We start from the raw sequence: 16,490 nt of genomic DNA, 5'->3' as shown, positions 1-16,490 counted from the left end.
ATTTTAAAGGAAGAACCGCAAACAGTCCTTAAAAAAAAAACTAAAATCCTTCGATCGGTGGAAATGAGTGGCTAAGAAAAATAACAAAAAAAAGTTTTAAAGTTTTTCAGCCACGCTGGCAGCGAATATGTATTAAATTTTCCAAGCGCTGTCCTGAGAGTACAGGTATTGCCGTATTGCCCAGCCACTGAACTCTGAGCCGCCCTCCTGTGCCCAGAAGAGGCCAGACGATGAATCTTCCAAGTCACACCGCCCCAGCCTAATCAGACTGCTGTGCTTTCCATTAATGAGGATGAGACCCAGCCTAAAAAAAAACCCCAAACCTGTCGTGGGAATAATCTCTGATAAACAGACTCTTGTCACATCCCATTACATGTCAGGAAACCTCCAGGGCTACACGGTTTATCACAGGGCTACGCAGTCTGGGTGTGGTTTAAGAAGATGAAAATACACAGCTCAACACTACTAGCTGTGAAGAAATTCGGAAGACAAAATTTGGCTAATAAACCCAGTGCTGCAAGTTACAGTGCTGAAGGTCAATCATTTCTCCGACAAGACTGCTGGGTGCTTGGGCCTCTCGCGACAGATGCTCTCGGCCTGCAAGATTTCCCCTGCCATCCTCAACATATTTCATTTCGGCGTGTGCTCTTGCACAAACACACCCGAACTCAAAGGCATCTCCAATTAACTGATGAGCGTGAAGGAGATTTTAAATTTAGACCACGCGTGGGGCTGACGATCATTCGGTGGTTAAGGGCAACCCTTCCAGCTGGTCTCATTTTATTGAGCTGATTCTGCCTGCCCGCGGGCACAGCCCTGCACAGCTGCGTCTCTTCGCAGGGTGGTTTGGGTTCATTAACTGAATTTCCACCAAGGCACGGGAGTTCTGCAGCAGCACTGTGGAGTCGGAATGGCAAAATCACAGGGAGGCCAGATAAATAACCTGAGAGCAAAGGAGGCTAATCCCTTTATCTTCCTCGCGCACACACAGACGCCCTCAGAGCTGCGTCTGACGGGCTCAGAGACACGAGCATGAGCTCCGCTCCTCGGAGGTGGATCTGTGCGGCTTTTCGTTGCCGGGGAGGGGAGGGGCGGGACGGGGGGGGAAGGGGGCGGCAGAGCATGCTTCTCAGCGCGAGAGCAGGATGGGCTTTGACTCTCTCACGAGTGCTGCAGCGTGGAGGAAATCCCCTGCGCACGCGCTCCGGCGGCTGTCCTGGCCAGGGACTCGGCGCTCGCCGAATCCGGGCATCAGCCTCCGACCTTGAGCGAGGCCCAGAAGGACCCTGTCCACACCTCTGCAGGAGGAGGAGACCCGTGGGAGATCAGGCGCTAACAGGCTGCCAAGTGCCCACCCTCCCCGTGGCATAACAACAACCGGAGAGCCGCTACTTAGCTCTGCAGGCTGCAGGCAGACACACCCAGACCACGAGTCGTTAGGCCTCGCTCGTTTCTCCCCATGCTGGGGTGGTGCTGTTGCTCTGCCCATTTTCAGCTGCAGATAAAACCCTCAGAGGGAGACAAGCGTTCTGCCTGCACCAGACGCAGGAAGAGGCTTTTTCTTCAAGGACTTATCTTCCGTAACACAAGCCGAGCTGCAAGAGACAAGGGGCTGCTGCAGGAAGGGACAGCTGTCTTCGGGGGGCCTCTGGTCTGATTATAAGGAGACAGGGCACTGCCGGCATTACTCACCGCCCCTCTGTCCATGAAGAAGGTGTGGAAGTCCATGAAGATCCGACGGGTCTCTTTGGAGTTGGTCTGCTTGTAGAGGTCAGCGTAGAGGTAGCACAGCTGAGTGGGACAGAGGATGGGGTCAGACAGGACAGAGGTGTTCCTCTGCTCACTGAGAGCAATTGCCACAAAACCTCACCGACCGGCTAGAATCAAACATGCTCAGCAATCTCACCATATGGCTACCAGGCATCTCCTTTCAAGAAAATGCTATGAATACATTCACAAACGAAAGAAATTCTTCTATTCAGCACTTAAAGCGTTTTGTAAAGAATGAAAAGTCAGCACAATCAAAGCCCAGCACAGGAAACACAGGAAACGCCAAACAAACAGAACCACCATAAAAACTGTAAAAAAAGTCCCCAAGGTGCCATCAGGCTTTACTGAAGTTGCACGCCCTCTAAAACTATCTGGGGTACCGCAGCGAGCACTGACCAGCGGCGCGGGGTCGAACTGCGAGACGACGTGGTGGAGGAAGGCGGCCAGGTGCGCCGGCCGGGACTTGAGCAGCTCCATGCTCTGGAAGCAGCTGCACTGGCCATTGATCTGCAGAGAGAGGACAAGAGCACAGCCGACTGTCAGGAGCCCAAATCGGGACTGGGCGTGAGGGATCCGCCTTCTTTCTGGGCAGGAGGAGTGAGGAGCTTAACCAAAAAAAAAAAAACAGCTACAAACCAGAGTCCACTCAGCCCACTCCACTCTCCTCTCATGGCTTACTGATTCCAGGGCCTCATCAGCTTTAGATACAGTGGACTGGGCATTAAGCCTGGAGTCTGACGTGGGTCTTCAATGTCCCCCACCTATATCCCACAGCATTGTAACTGCACTGCCTGAATGTGGGTTTCAGACTGGAGCGACCGAGGTGCAAACCTCACGACGCAATCCACTTGGAGAACACCCCCACATGGTTGCTCGCTCTCATGCCCAACTAAATTACAAAAGGAATTGTGGGACTGCACTTTACAGTTCCTCCCTGACTGCAGACGTGACCCATCCCAGGTAGCTGGTGAAACTAAACAGCAATGTGTTCAGCACGAGAAGGAAGCTCGGGTTCAAATCTCACTCCTGACATTCTAACAGCTCAGTGTGAGGCTTCTGCAGGCACGGCTTTATCCGAAGTGGTGCTGGGAGAATGGAACAAGCTACCCCGCCATGTGGTTGAAGCCAGTACCCTGGTATCTTTCAAGACACGGCTGGAAGAGCTGCTTAGATTAATCTAACAACAAACTTCCTCCTTCCAAATGTTCTTACCTGATCCTCCGTTTCAAAGTAGTCGTCCTCGGCTCCGATAATCTGAGAGGCCAGGCGAGACGAGGGGCTGCCGATGCTGGACTGGGAGTGGGAGTCCTGCCAGGAAGCACAAGACTGTCAGACCTCCCCCTTCCTGTCTCCCCTCGCCAACATCTCTCCATCTGCGGGCTTTCAAACCCATTTACAGGGCCCTTTATTTGCGATCGAGTCTGACTGGGCGAAGGCCTTTCTCCAGAAACACGACTTTGGTAAAACAAGCATAAGTTGCATCATGAACACATTCCGTTACAGATTGTTCTAGTGGACCGCCTCCCGGTCTCTCTCCTGAAACAGTAAGGATGGAGACGCAGTGTGCCCAGGCGAAAGAAGACGTCCGGGAACAAGACTGCTGCTGGGGCAAAGACGGAAAAAGAAATGAAGCCAGGTCATGCCCAGTGGTTTCTGCACTGGTGTGACAGTCGCTGCTCCAGGCAGGCTCCTTTCACACACACGGATCCCTCCAGGTCACACTGGAAATTCCTGCGGAACCGAACGGGGCTGCAAAGACAAGCGCAGGACGTGACCCTGGAGTCTCACCGGGTCGGGCGTGTCCTCGGCCTCCGGCGACTCGAAGGAGTTGAGCCCCTCCCTGGGCGCGGTCTTTGGGCTGTGGCAGGGCGTGTCTCTTTGGCACTGGCTGTCCGTGAGGGCGGAGTGCAGGCCGGACGAGATCTGCAACACAGAACAGATCGGCTACCGCTGCGGCTCCATCACCGTACGCCACCGGAGACCGCCTGCAGCACGCAGGGGAAAAACCATTTCGGAATACCATCTCATCTTCATACGAGGAGATGATACTCTAAACGCTGAACTCATTACAGCTGTGTAAAAATGCCACTCGTCTCTGAGAGAGGGGAGCGCTTCAGCTCGAGTGAGCACTTCTCCTGTGCCTCTGGGCAGAAGACAGCGAGGATGAAAAGCTCTCGGCGCTGGACAGCATTATAATGAGGCTGCGTTAGCTGAATGGCCTGAAAGAGGACTCCTGACACGTCGAGCACACTACTATCTGACCCACTTCCTCAATCCTGGACTAAACTCTTACTAAAATGCATACTTTTCACCTCACTATTTATTAAAAGGGGAAGAAGGGAGAACCAAACATGACCGAATCGGGCAGGAATGTGGCAGCTGGAATCTTCTTACCCCTCGGCTCTTCTGAAAAGTAAATGCCGCATGCGTGAACAACAGCCTTTTGACACTGAATAATTAACATAATGAGGATCTGAAAAAAAGCGGTCAGAGTGAAATGATTTATACAGTGTGTGAATTTCTCTCTGCGCGCTTCCCTTTTAGAGTTTCCCTGAAATCGACAGTAAACGGGTCTGGTGGCGCGCAGGAAAATCGCTGAACCAGCAGCAGCAGCAGAAGGAGTTTTGAAGCTCTGGCTGAAGCACTCCGTGGTGTCTCAAGCTCACACTGCGGTGTAAAAATGTTAAAAGAGAGGAAAGGACGGACTGCCCTGTTTTGACCTTGAGAACAAGAGGCTCCCCACTGTAGAAATCTGACCCTGGCCTGGGAGTCATTACTCCTGACCTTACTTTTTGCGTTTTAACAAGACACCTGCTGCATGTGTTGGGTCAGAACTTAACTCAGGAGTAACTCAAAAGAAGGGTAACATGATCAGGAATAGCCACTGTGCCATAAGCGGAAATATTTTTGGTAATGGTCACTCATGGTAATAACACAGAGTGACCATGGCTGGACTCTGTGGGGAAATGAAACTCGTCTCCAGCTCTTTCACCGGACTGAGCCGACACTCACGCTGGGGGCCGTGCTGTTGGGCCGGGGGCTGTCCACTGCGCCGTCGCCCCGCGGGGAGAGGCCCTGGTCCACGTCCGCTGTCCCGTCCTCCCCTTCGCTGATCTGCAGGGCGTCCGAGGGCAGCCTGGAGGGGAGCGGCCCGTCCTGCAACACCAACACAGCCTGCCTCAAGCCGGGCCGCCGAGACACGGGCGTCGGAACCAGCCGGAACCGCAGCAGCGGCTCGGGGCTTTCGGACCCGGTCCGGTCCGGACCACCGCGCGGCGGCGCCGGGGCTGCCTTGCGAGCCTACCTGCACTCCGCCTGTCGCCTTGTTGAGCTGCACCTGCAGTTGAGGAATGTGCTTCTTGGCTTCCTGGATCTCCTTCAGTAGTTTAGGTGTGGGGTTTCGGCTGTACTCTTCCTTCATCGCCTAGGGGCCAAACAGGGAGAAGGGGTTGATGTGAACGGCGCCACCTCTGACCCGCACTGATCTCAACACCCCAGCAGGACGAATATAAGAGCACCGCAAGCCCTCTCCTGGCATTCCGCTGCAGTGGGTTCGTTACGACAGAGGTCCTGTCTCTTTGCTCCCAGCCACCACCACAGCAACATGTGGAAACGCAACAGTCTCCACCTCTTTTTCCTTAACAAAAAAGGACATTTTGCCAAACGGTCTCTTTCAAGATGACTCCGAGCTACTGCACCATAGAAGGGCTGAAATAGGAGAGAGAAAATCCTTTATCCTTAAAAACTTCTGGTCCTCTTCTTCAGGCACCCCAAAAAACCTGGGTTGCAGGCTCTGGTCACACAGCTCAAGCAGACTGACAGAGATAAAGGAGAAGAGAAGCAACAGGAGCCGACAGGGATGGAGGTGAAAGTCAGAAAGTCAGGTCTGGACCTAAATACAGAACTTTTAACACAGCACATACAACATCTGTAACTGCACGCAGATAGGCACAGAGGCAGACATAAAGACAAATGGAAACACAAATAGACACAGAAAGACATGCACAGGCAAGAACGCAGGAAGACAGACAGACAGGAAGATGAAAGCAGGCAGAACCGAGCTCCGTCACAGTCCCCAGGGGATTAAGATGTGCCAGCCAGGAGCTGGAGACCTGAAGCCGAAGCAGAACAAGTACTTTTTCCACGGAAGCTCCTCCACTGTCCTCAGCAGCCTTCCCATGTCCTCGTTCAAGAGCTCCGCGCTGCGTCATGGTGAGAAACGCTCTCTTGCTGACAGACGAGGAGGAAGTGAGACTGCTGCAGCTGGAGGGGGGGGGGTGGGGGGCAGAAGATTTTCCCTTCCAGGCCCTTTGCAGATCCGACCCACCAGACCTGCTAGTGGGGGGCACTACAGCAGTCGCCTTCCCTGCGGCCCAGCGGCCCAGCCCAGGGTGGGCCAACAGCAAGGGAAGTGGGGCTGGCAGTCAGTTATCTGCCCACATCGCCGCAGGAAAACCCTCTTCCTTATCAGCCTACGCTCAGCTAACTCTCCAGAAATTGCTCTGCAAGGTCCAAGCCATCAAGATTCGCCTCGGAGAGACGGTTCCAGCGGAATCCCACAGAGACGAAAGTTCAATTCCTCACACCTCCCCCTCTCCACCTCTTAAACCCGCTTCCCTTCCTGATGTACCATAATAAGGTGAGGCCCGACTCAGCTCAAAGTGACACCAAGCAGCACAAATTACTTGCCTAGTTTATTCCAGAACCGACACTCTCTCCTGTCAACTGAAGCCTTACCTGTAAATCCTGCTGTTCCTTGGAGAGCATCTTCTGTAATATATCCACCTTCTGGTTGTGCACAATGTTGTTTTCTTCCTGTAAAAAAAAAAAAAAAGAAGCTTTTATCTCTCTCATATAATACCCCACAATGACAACCATCTTTCTTTCATAATGTCCTTTCTGAGACGGTTTCAATTACAAAGTCAGCACAGTCAACGACACAAACAAAATGCAACTTGCCCTCCACCCTCTTATGACCTTAACTTTGCACCAAGAATTTCTGCAGCAGCCACGCTGTAAAATGTATTCATGTAAATCTCCGGCCAGGATGTTTCAGCAAACAACTTGAGAGATTCAGGAGAGCGGTCGGGAGAAGCGGCACGACCTTGTTGACATCAGAGCCGAGCAGACCAGCATCCCGAAGCTGGTACAACCTTCCTGCCATCCAGTGTGAAGCGCAATCCCCCACTGTGTGGGGGCGAGAGGTGGGACTCCCCTCGTGCTGCATGCCCCTGGCTCACATGATGACCTTGACGCCTAACCCCGGAGACTGCAGACCTGCGTTTCGGTTTCGGTTTCCTCTCAGCGATTGCACCGCCCCACCACCGTGCTCCAGCGGGGCCCGGCCCGGCCACCGCAGAACCACAAGCCGAACGGACTCCGGGGGGCCTCTTACCCAGACAGGCACGGGGGCCGTGATGCGATCCGAGGGGCTGGAGGTGTGCTCCCCCGCCGTCTGTCCGGGGGAGTGGGGGGAGGTGACCGAGGACCCCCCATGGCCCAGGGGCCCGGCGTCCCCCTCCACCTCCGTAAGGGGGATCTGGGGTAACCCGGGAGGTCGCCCCAGGACTGTGAGGGCCACATAGGAGCCCGCTGCAGAGGAAAAAACACTCTGGATTAACGAGAGATCCTTTCCTCAGAACAACAGACAGTATTCCAGAGCACGTTTCCCGTCAGAGGAGAACGTGGACTCCCCAGTCCCAAAACAAACGTTCGTGCTTTTCAGGGTACAGATTTCACCTTCCCGATTCAGGCCGCCATCCAGCTGCTGGGCCGTAATTAAATGGGCTGTTGTGCCAAGAGGAAACCACTGCCATCAATCAATCAGAGAAACACTGAGTCCAGCTCAATCTGTTTTAAAGTGCTGAACGACACTTGAGTACAGCTGCCTGGCTAGAGATCAAGTGAGTGTTGGGACGAGGGAGCCGATGAATAAAGAAATGATTCTCAATTAGATGCTAAAACGTTTTAAAGTCCACTGATCTCTCAGCAGCGTATACTACAGTAATCAATAAGGCTATTCCTCTCGTTGGGCCAGTAAGGAGTGGCGGGCAGGCAGGACAGAGTCAAACGGGGCTGCGCTACTTACATTTGATCAACTTCACAACTTCCACATGGTTCGAATGCGTGACCAGGGTCCCATTCACCTGAAAGACAACAGCTCCTCAATTACCAAAACCGAAACACCAAGCGTCACCTGCAGTCGGCGCAGAATTTGTTTTAATGAATTCTTAAAACCCCTGCAAAACAATGAAGAGGGCCTGTGAGGGGGCTGTGATGCTTCTGCCACATGTAGCTCAGGTTAGAAGGAAACTACACTGATATTAAACCACAAGGAGGGCGTTACAGTTGTCACGCAGGGAACCGTGAACCAGTCTCTGCAGAGACCTCCGTCATCTGCAGTCCCGCGTCTCGCCACCAGGGGGCAGAGCGAATCGCTCGTCGCCTCCCGGGTCAGGAGGGGGAACCTTTAAGGAAAAGCCGCGCTACGGAGGTGCTGATGGCTGAAAGTGCAGCAGAGCAGTCCACATCCCGACAGGCTCGCTCCGGGCCAGCAGGGCCTGGCTCACAAAGGCCTTTCTCACAGGATATTGAGACAGCTGTGAGAGGGTACCGACGTCAGCGGGCAAGCAGCGCCGGAACCCAGCCCTGACCTCACCTTAATGATTCTGTCTCCTGTCTGAACGCCAGCACGCATCGCAGCTCCATCTAGGGGAGAAAGAGAGAATTACACCTTGCTGCAGGCCGTTGTAGCACTGCTGTTGTGCTACAGAGACTCACCTAGCAATGTGATCGAGCCTGTTTTTCCCTTGAAACGAGCTCCTGAAAACAGCTTCACCTGCACTAGAAAACAACCCTCATGACACAAAATAAAAACAAATCTGAGGGCATTCCCTTGTTCCAAAAGAATAAAGATAAATCCATTTATTACTCAGCACCGATAAAGTGTGCCGTTAAATTTTATTCCTGCTGGGTATAGCTAAGGTTAAGTTCGCATAGGCCTATTTTTACAGCTGAATAACAGGGAAAAAGCTTGCAATCGTTCTCTTCAAAGATCTGTAGGAATCTTCCATCATTTGCATCAGTAAAATCCTTGATCACACACAGTCGGGTTCTCTTCAGCTCAACGATGTGGAGCACAATCGTGTCATTCTTTTCTAGAGCGGGCTGGTTTCCTCAAACCCACAAGCCACGGAAATCCAGCGTCGGGTCTGCGTGTCCCGTCCATGGAAACCGATATTGAAACGGGAGTCCCGGTTATCGCAGACTGGTTCAGGACCGAACCGGCCCGGAGCCTGCAGATACCCGTGCGAAGCACACCCGGAGGGGCCTGGAATTCGGTGTGGACGCGCTAGTGGTTTTTGTAGCAGGACGGGAAAACCCAGCCTGCATTTCAGGTATCGCTGGCTCTCTTTCCCCCCCACCCTGTTGAAGTCTGACTCATCGCTCCAGAAATAATCCCGCGGGCCGAAACCAGAGGCGAGGCTTTGTGGGGTGCCCGTGCAAGGAGGGGTCTGTAACCGGCGCTCACCGCGCAGGGCCAGGCCGCGCCCTTCTCTTGCGGGGAAGCAGCCTTCTTCCACGCCGTCACGGACGACTTGGCCGGGACAGTCGCCTGGCAGGCCAGCGAACTTCGGCTGCGCAGGGGGAGGCCTGCTCCAATCCACTGGGATTTTGAAGGGGGGGGCTCTTTTTACCCTTAACGTCTTCCACTCCAGTCACAATATTCCGCTTCTTGGCCATCTGAGCAAACTCACTGCGAGGACACTGCTGGCTTCAAATGAGCCTTAATAAAAGGGGCCTTTGCTGTGTGCGAAACATAAACTGCGCCACATGCAAGCCGTCTGCCTGGTGAAATACAAGGATCTTTCCAAGGGCTGAACCCCAAATACAGGGCTTTCATAGTAAAAAGGGTCTTATTATAGGATTAAATTCCAAACACTGGCATCTGCTGGATTACAGAGTGTAGCAGACAGTTTTAGCGTTGCCATAGTAATTATTACATTGTATAATAAGAAAGCGCTGCTCTGTACACAGTTCAGTCTAGTGGCTCTGGTGCACTGTATTTAGCTTGAAATAAATGCAAACAGCACCTAAAAGATAAATGATGATTCTACACCAGTTTAATGTCCATGAAGGGTTGGGCAACAGAATCCCCCAGGCAGTATATCCCGTTTGCACAGACACACTTCCACACTTCACGCTGATAGGCTGTCTTTGAGCTGGTGATATCTGTATAGATTGTGGAAAGGAAAATATTACTCCGGTCGTTTCATGGCAGCTAGAGCCTGGGTCACAACTGAGTCACAGTGACCGACAGTGGTCAGGACTTCGCAGGGAGCAGTGCATTCACTCCAGGACAGGACCGGGAAGAGTCCGCCAGGGCTTTCCGGGCTCCCCAGAGAACGGTCACTTGCTGAGAGCCCGCGGGCTAGTGGCGACGTCCCTGCTCCAATCAGAGCAGAACCATCTGTACGTCGCTGTGAACATGAGAAAGGTCACAAATGAGAAGAGGTCAGGCGCCACGTCCAGGCCCTTGGGTAATCTGGAGAGAAAGGATCCCAGGATCTCATCCAGCCTTTTTTTTTAAAAAAAAAAACAGGCTATCACTTTCAACAACGTGGCTGGGCAGCTTGGTCCACACTCCCACAGCTCCGTGCTTAGAGAAGTGTCTCCTGTCCTGATGGGAGGATCTCATCCAGCCATTTCTCGAAAGAAAACCGGGCATCAGCTTCACCTGCATGGCTGGGCAGCTTGTTCCACACTCTCACCACCCTCTTATTCTCGCATTGTAAATGCACTTCCCTGTAGCCCTTGTGTCCTCTGGTGGGTGTTTCCCTGGTTATTCATCAGATGTCCCCTGGGTTGTTTCTGACAAAGACTTTGAGGGTTCAAGGCTGAAGAGAACTGTCTGCCCATCCTCATCTCCATGAGAGTAACGAGGGTCATCACAGTCGTACAATTCCACAGTAGGCAGAGATTTAACACTATAAAATTAACTGATAGATCCAAAATTAAATTAAATTAACTAGCCTGGTATTTTAAATAAACACACAAGAGTAAACACTAAAAAATACACTCATAAAAGGCAGAATGTAAATGATCTTCACTCCTGGTGCTGGAGAGTTACAGTTCACAGAAACTGCTGTGATTAAGACCAATTAAGGCAATAATTGATTCAGTTAAGTCATTAAGAGATTAGGTAGAAGGAAAACCAGATGAGGCAGTTTCTCTCCAGGCGCAGAGGCGAAGAGCGCTGGTCTGGACAGTAGGGTGAAATGATGTGGGCTGTTGGACAGGGTTAGGCGCGTCTGTGCGAGAGCTCATCAGACCAACATGAAGAAGGTCAGAGGTCATTGCTCGGCCCAGCCCACGTCACACCTCAGTCAACGAAGTGAAAGTGAAAACGAGCCCCCCACCCCCTGGAAATCAACAGGACAGCGTTACCTTCTTTGACAAGCTGCACAAACACAGGATTGTCTCCGCTCACGGTCAGCCCGAAGCCATTATCGTCTCTCTGAATGATCACACATCTCTGGACCAGCCCTGTGTGCGCAGAAACAGACAGACACGCAGGAGGTGAAGACAGAGATCTACAGGAACTAGAGCGAGATGACACACGCCTGCCGACGAACCGCATATTCTCCCTAAAGCACCGGAGTATCATATTTTCAAGGGTGATGCTACACAGTCAAACCTGTACATCTCAGGCATGTTTTAAATAATTAGAAGATGTTCAAACCTGCAATGCGCAGTGAATGTTTCCTACATCAAATGAGCACTGGCTTTCCCTGAAGTAAAAATATAATGAGCATAACAAGGTTTTTACCACCACAGTGGTTTTGAGCTTCAAAAACATCCACTGGTCTGATTTTAACCCTTGGCCTAGAACTCACCAGCACATGGTTTTCACTCCCTCAGCTGTCATGTAGAAGGTACACGACACAGGAAGGAGCTTCAGCCTGTCCACAATGCAGCACACTACTGTTCACTACTACGGGTCCCAGAAACAGGAGGCAGATGTACAGCTTCCGACAGCACAATTTCAATTTACTCACCTCACTTTCTACAAGATGTCTTGCTCAGTTATACGGCAGGAGAGCTGAGCAGTACATCCAGGTATGGGCCTGTGCAGTCTGAAGAACCGCTATGTGGTGCTCACCGGTTACTGCGGGTCCATCAGTCAATAGACTAGGAACTGGCTACAGCAAACCCTCCCGTGACACACGCAGAGCCCACCCCAGTGCCCAGTTCTCCAAACGCAGAGCATCAGCATGGCGGCTGGCGTTTCGACAGTCAGAGCTGGTTCCTGCTGAAAGGTAGAGGCGCTGGTCTCCCCCTTACTTCTGCCATGAATCCACACTTCTGAACTGCAGGCTGTAACTGCAGCTACTGTGGAACATCTCGCAAGCAGGGGCTCGTACTTTTTTTTTTAAATTCCTGTCGTTATTCTAAACAGGACACCCCCTGAAATGCTTTTGTTGCGTCTTATTTAGAAACGGAATGAAGTTGAGCGCGATTGCAGCTCTGGTCTCGTTACTCCATGGCTGCGGGTTCGAATCCCCGCTGCAGCATTGCAGCCGTACCCTTGAGCAAAGCACCTAGCTCAGACAGCTCGCGCCTGGGACTGAAGACTCGGGCAATTCATTTCTTACTGTTATTTACTGTGCCGCGCTTGAAGAGGTTTACAGAAACGTTGAAGCCAAACACATGTCACACTCAGCCATGACGAATCACAGGCCCCCGGAACCAACCCCCTGCGCACCAGACTCTCGAGAGCAGCCCTGTTCCAGACACAGCCCCGCACAAACGGGCTGTCTGTATTTGAAAGGACGGATTCTCAAGAGCCAACACCAGCACCCCGTCACTGCCGATTCTGAAGCATGCTGTAAAACTTGTGTGCTGTTATGGACCCTGGGATAAGAGCTGTGAATCCCAGACCAGAGCCCTCCATTTACTCCCTGTGAAAGAAGCTGGGTCTCATCCCTTCAGAAATCACTGGGCCGATGGGACGGATGTAACTCAAGAGCTAGAAGGCAACTGAAGAGTGAAGATTTCATTTTTATATGTCTTTTTGATACTGTAAACTATTTCTTTTCATGGTGGGCTTAATCTTATCGTTCTTGAATGATGGGAGGTGTTAAGAACCTAGCTGAAAATCGTTTTAAAAAAAAATCAGAAACCACTGCGACGCCCCACAGGGCAGAGCAAGGAGGAACAAGACTGATGTTTTAAAAAGCTAAAAAGAGTCCAGCTTCCTTCGCGAGCACTCGGAGACCTAGCGTTTCAACTTTTTTCTTTCAAACAATCTCCCTCTCCTCACACCATGGCAGAGGCGAAACCACGAAAACAGCGTGCTGCCTTCAAGGTGTCCCTGTTAAATCACAGACCTTAGAGAGGAGTGAGAGCCCCAGCTTCTGGCCGAACAACACCCCCTGGCACCCCCATGCTGGACGAGACACTGCCAAGACAACAGCCCCGGTCTGAAACAGCCCCGGGCGCTGTGGTGAAAACAAAGCCCACTGCCTCGGGCTGGCTTTCCAGGGGAGACTCTAGCCTGGCTTTCCAGGGGAGACTCTAGCCTGGTTTTCCAGGGGAGACTCTAGCCTGGCTTTCCAGGGGAGACTCTAGCCGTGAAAAGCCCCCCCGTTTTCGCATTCAGACGCCGGCTGCTCAGAAAGAAAACCCCGCCACACGTTTAGGGCTTATGATGCCCTGTTGGACTGGGGGAAGAAAATCTGCCGGCCATTCTGCTGGCACGAAGGCGACACGCTGAGGGTCCCGGCCTATGGCGCCTCACAAACCCCACTGCCAGCACCCCCTGGCAGCGTCTGTGACGGACAGGCGCCTCCGGAAAAAACAACCCCCAAGCTGAGGCCGCTGAGCGTCCCCCGGCTCCCCTGGAGGGACAGCGCCACACCTTGTCGGGGCGCACGGACGAAGCTGGGGGCGCTCACGGGGGGGGGCCACAGCCGGAGGGCCCCGAGCCCCCTCTGAACGGAGCAGTTCAGAGCTGGGAGAAGGGGGGGGGATGGCGGGGGGAGGAGGATGGGGGTGCAAGCAGAGAGCCGGGGCAGCAGCGACACCAAGACCGGGGGCTTACCACACAGCTCCGGCTTCCCCCCGTCCACACGGCTCCGGCTCGTCCGGGACACCAGGTCTGACCGCAGCCCGGGGCGGGGCAGGGAGCCGAGCGGCGCGGCACACACAACAACAGAACACACACACACATGGAAGAGAGAGAGAGAGAGAGAGATGTGGGAAAACACGGACACCAAACTGTAATGGAAAATGTTCAAGGAAAAGCAGGACAGCGGCGAACCCGCGTCCCGGCGCCAGCCCTCGGAATCGCTCCGCCGCTCCAGGGGAAGCTCTGTGCTCCACTGCCAGGCCTTGAAGCTTTTTTTTTTTAACGCACTTCATGGCAGAAACAACAACTCTGCCGTGGCCATACGAACTCCTCTGAGAGTCCCCTCGCCGCCGCGCCGGGATCAAGGGGACCCCGTTTTCTGCAGGCTCCTCCCGACATCACTTAAACAACATCAGGTAGCCAGGTTATCCCCAAGTATCCACGATGAGCAAGGAAGTAAAGAAAAAAGTTTGGATTGGTGAAAAAAGCTGTACTGAAAAAGCCTTTTTTTTCTCCTTAGGGAGTGGAATACCTCTGATTAAATAACCTGTCTCAAAGTATTGCTCTTCCCTGATACTCAAGGCTGCATGTGAAAACAGCAGCAGTATACTACTCTTTAACAGCCATTTACTGTGATATACTACTTTAGCACATCTGGGGAGGGCTGGTTCACATGGAGCACAGACGCCAGGGTTTGGCCTGATGAAGCCCCCAGGCAAGAGGACGGACAGGAGCTGCAGGACTGGGCGCAGGGCGCGAGATCGCTCGCACTCCTGAGAAATCAACGCGATCTGTTCAGAAAATGATGGAAAGGAATGAGGGTGGGACTCCTGAGGCTCTGCCTGTGAAAAAACCATGCAGCATGCAAGAAGGCAGGGAGGAGACTTGGACAAGAGGAAGCTGGAGAGGAGGAGAAGCACAGTGCCATGCGTGTGACCGCCGAGCAGCGCCAGACCCAGCGGCCCGCTTGAGCAGAGCTGGGACAGGGAGGAGCTGGGTGACTTGGGCCAGCCCCTCTGGCTTGGCTTCAGCACGGGGCTGGACACTGCTCAGTAAAGGACACTCAATATCACAACATCACTACATGGCCTCCTGAGAAAACCAGATTCCTGTGTGAAAACATGCCCTCCTAGTTCGCCAACAACCATCCCCAAACCCCGTGAACATTTTTGTCTTCATTTTTGGAGGATCAACAATATGACAAGTGTCGGATTTAAATCTGAATCCGAGTGACACTCACTTATACCTTTAGGGCCACAATAAATCAGAATAATTGCAAGGCAACAACATTCAAGAAACAAATGATCACAGCTTGCTAATTCTTGATTCAATACAAGCTCTAGTTGAAACCGTCTGAAATGCTGATGTTCCATAACATAATAGCTAACAAAGCCATACGTTAAGGTATATACATTCTCATTTGTTCTACATTAGACATTCTTCCCCTTTACCAAAACACCAGTTATCTAAATATCTTTTTTAAAAGTTTATTTTACTGGGTGTGTTTATATGCTTTTCACTCAAAAATAAATCTTTGCTCTAGCACTTAGGTTGTGCCTCCTGCAATAACTAACTTGGCACCTAAATCTGAATTTGCAGAAAAAAGAAAGGAAAGGACTTTTGTTGCATCCCTGACCACACCTATAAAATACACTCCTGTGCCCACTTGGGTTCGCAACAGCACTGCAAAACCACAGCCCAGCAGAGCGGCGCTCTCAAGACGATACTCAGGCCAGACTTGGCCCGTCTACGGCCAGCAGCTCTATCACCCTGCAACTCACAACTGGCAACCCCCTGAAGCTCAGCAGGTGTGAGCCTGGCCAGTACCTGGATGGGAGACTCCTGGGAAAAACTAAGGCTGCTGCTGGAAGAGGTGTTAGTGGGGCCAGCAGGGGGCACTCACCCTCCGATCTATGTGGGTCCTAATGCCCCAGTATAGTGACAGGGACACTGTACTGTAAAAGGGTGCCATCCTTTGGATGAGATGTAAAATAGAGGTCCCGACTCGCTGTGGTTACTAAAAATCCCATGACGTTTCTCAAAAAGAGTAGGGGTGTAACCCCAGCGTCCTGGCCAAATTTCCTATTGGCCCTTACCAATCATGGCCTCCTAATAATCCCCATCTATGAATTGGCTTCATCACTCTGCTCTCCTCCTCCACTCTGTGTGGGGAGCGTTCTGGCTCACTATGGCTGCCGTCGCATCATCCAGGTGGGGCTGCAAACTGGTGGTGGTGGAGAGGAGTCCCCATTACCTGTAAAGCGCTTTGAGTGAAGTGTCCAGAAAAGCGCTATATAAGTGTAAGCAATTATTATTATTATTACCACCACCCAACTACAACACAGTGCTCTCTCTCCAACTCCCACTGAAACTTGTCTGTCAGATGTCAACAGCAACAAAAACAATTCCAAACACACTGACAGTGTATCTTAATCCCAAAAGTTCTCTAGAATGTCAAGGTTTTTATGGTTAGAAAAGCAGAAGTGCTTCACTCTGCGCTCTCATCCCGCAATGAGATCCATGTGGGAAAACCAATGGAATGGTTTCGACTCCTTTCCCACTCCTTACGCGGATCTTTGGATCAATCCTC

At 52.2% G+C, this 16,490-nt stretch overlaps 1 protein-coding gene across 8 annotated transcripts in view; it reads right to left on the bottom strand.

The window, feature by feature from the left end:
- arhgef12b (Rho guanine nucleotide exchange factor 12b) overlaps window positions 1-16,490 on the bottom strand; it is an 86,625-nt gene that overhangs the window by 25,639 nt on the left and 44,496 nt on the right. For 4 of the 8 annotated variants that reach the window (XM_088620145.1, XM_088620146.1, XM_088620142.1 and 1 more), the window contains 12 exons: window positions 13,874-13,930; window positions 11,218-11,316; window positions 8,429-8,478; window positions 7,859-7,916; window positions 7,166-7,362; window positions 6,508-6,585; window positions 5,075-5,194; window positions 4,783-4,926; window positions 3,559-3,693; window positions 2,983-3,078; window positions 2,167-2,277; window positions 1,693-1,791 (listed from right to left, as the gene is read on the bottom strand). In XM_088620145.1, the coding sequence (XP_088476271.1) occupies window positions 1,693-1,791; window positions 2,167-2,277; window positions 2,983-3,078; window positions 3,559-3,693; window positions 4,783-4,926; window positions 5,075-5,194; window positions 6,508-6,585; window positions 7,166-7,362; window positions 7,859-7,916; window positions 8,429-8,478; window positions 11,218-11,316; window positions 13,874-13,930 (1,244 nt within the window). The remainder of the gene's footprint in view (window positions 1-1,692; window positions 1,792-2,166; window positions 2,278-2,982; window positions 3,079-3,558; window positions 3,694-4,782; window positions 4,927-5,074; window positions 5,195-6,507; window positions 6,586-7,165; window positions 7,363-7,858; window positions 7,917-8,428; window positions 8,479-11,217; window positions 11,317-13,873; window positions 13,931-16,490) is intronic. The other 4 variants (XM_088620147.1, XM_088620149.1, XM_088620148.1 and 1 more) reach the window with 1 other exon arrangement.

Source organism: Lepisosteus platostomus, chromosome 25, assembly GCF_059453375.1.
Source record: "Lepisosteus platostomus isolate fLepPlt1 chromosome 25, fLepPlt1.hap1, whole genome shotgun sequence".
Lineage (NCBI taxonomy): Eukaryota > Metazoa > Chordata > Actinopteri > Semionotiformes > Lepisosteidae > Lepisosteus > Lepisosteus platostomus.
This window is presented reverse-complemented; position numbering and strand designations above follow the sequence as displayed.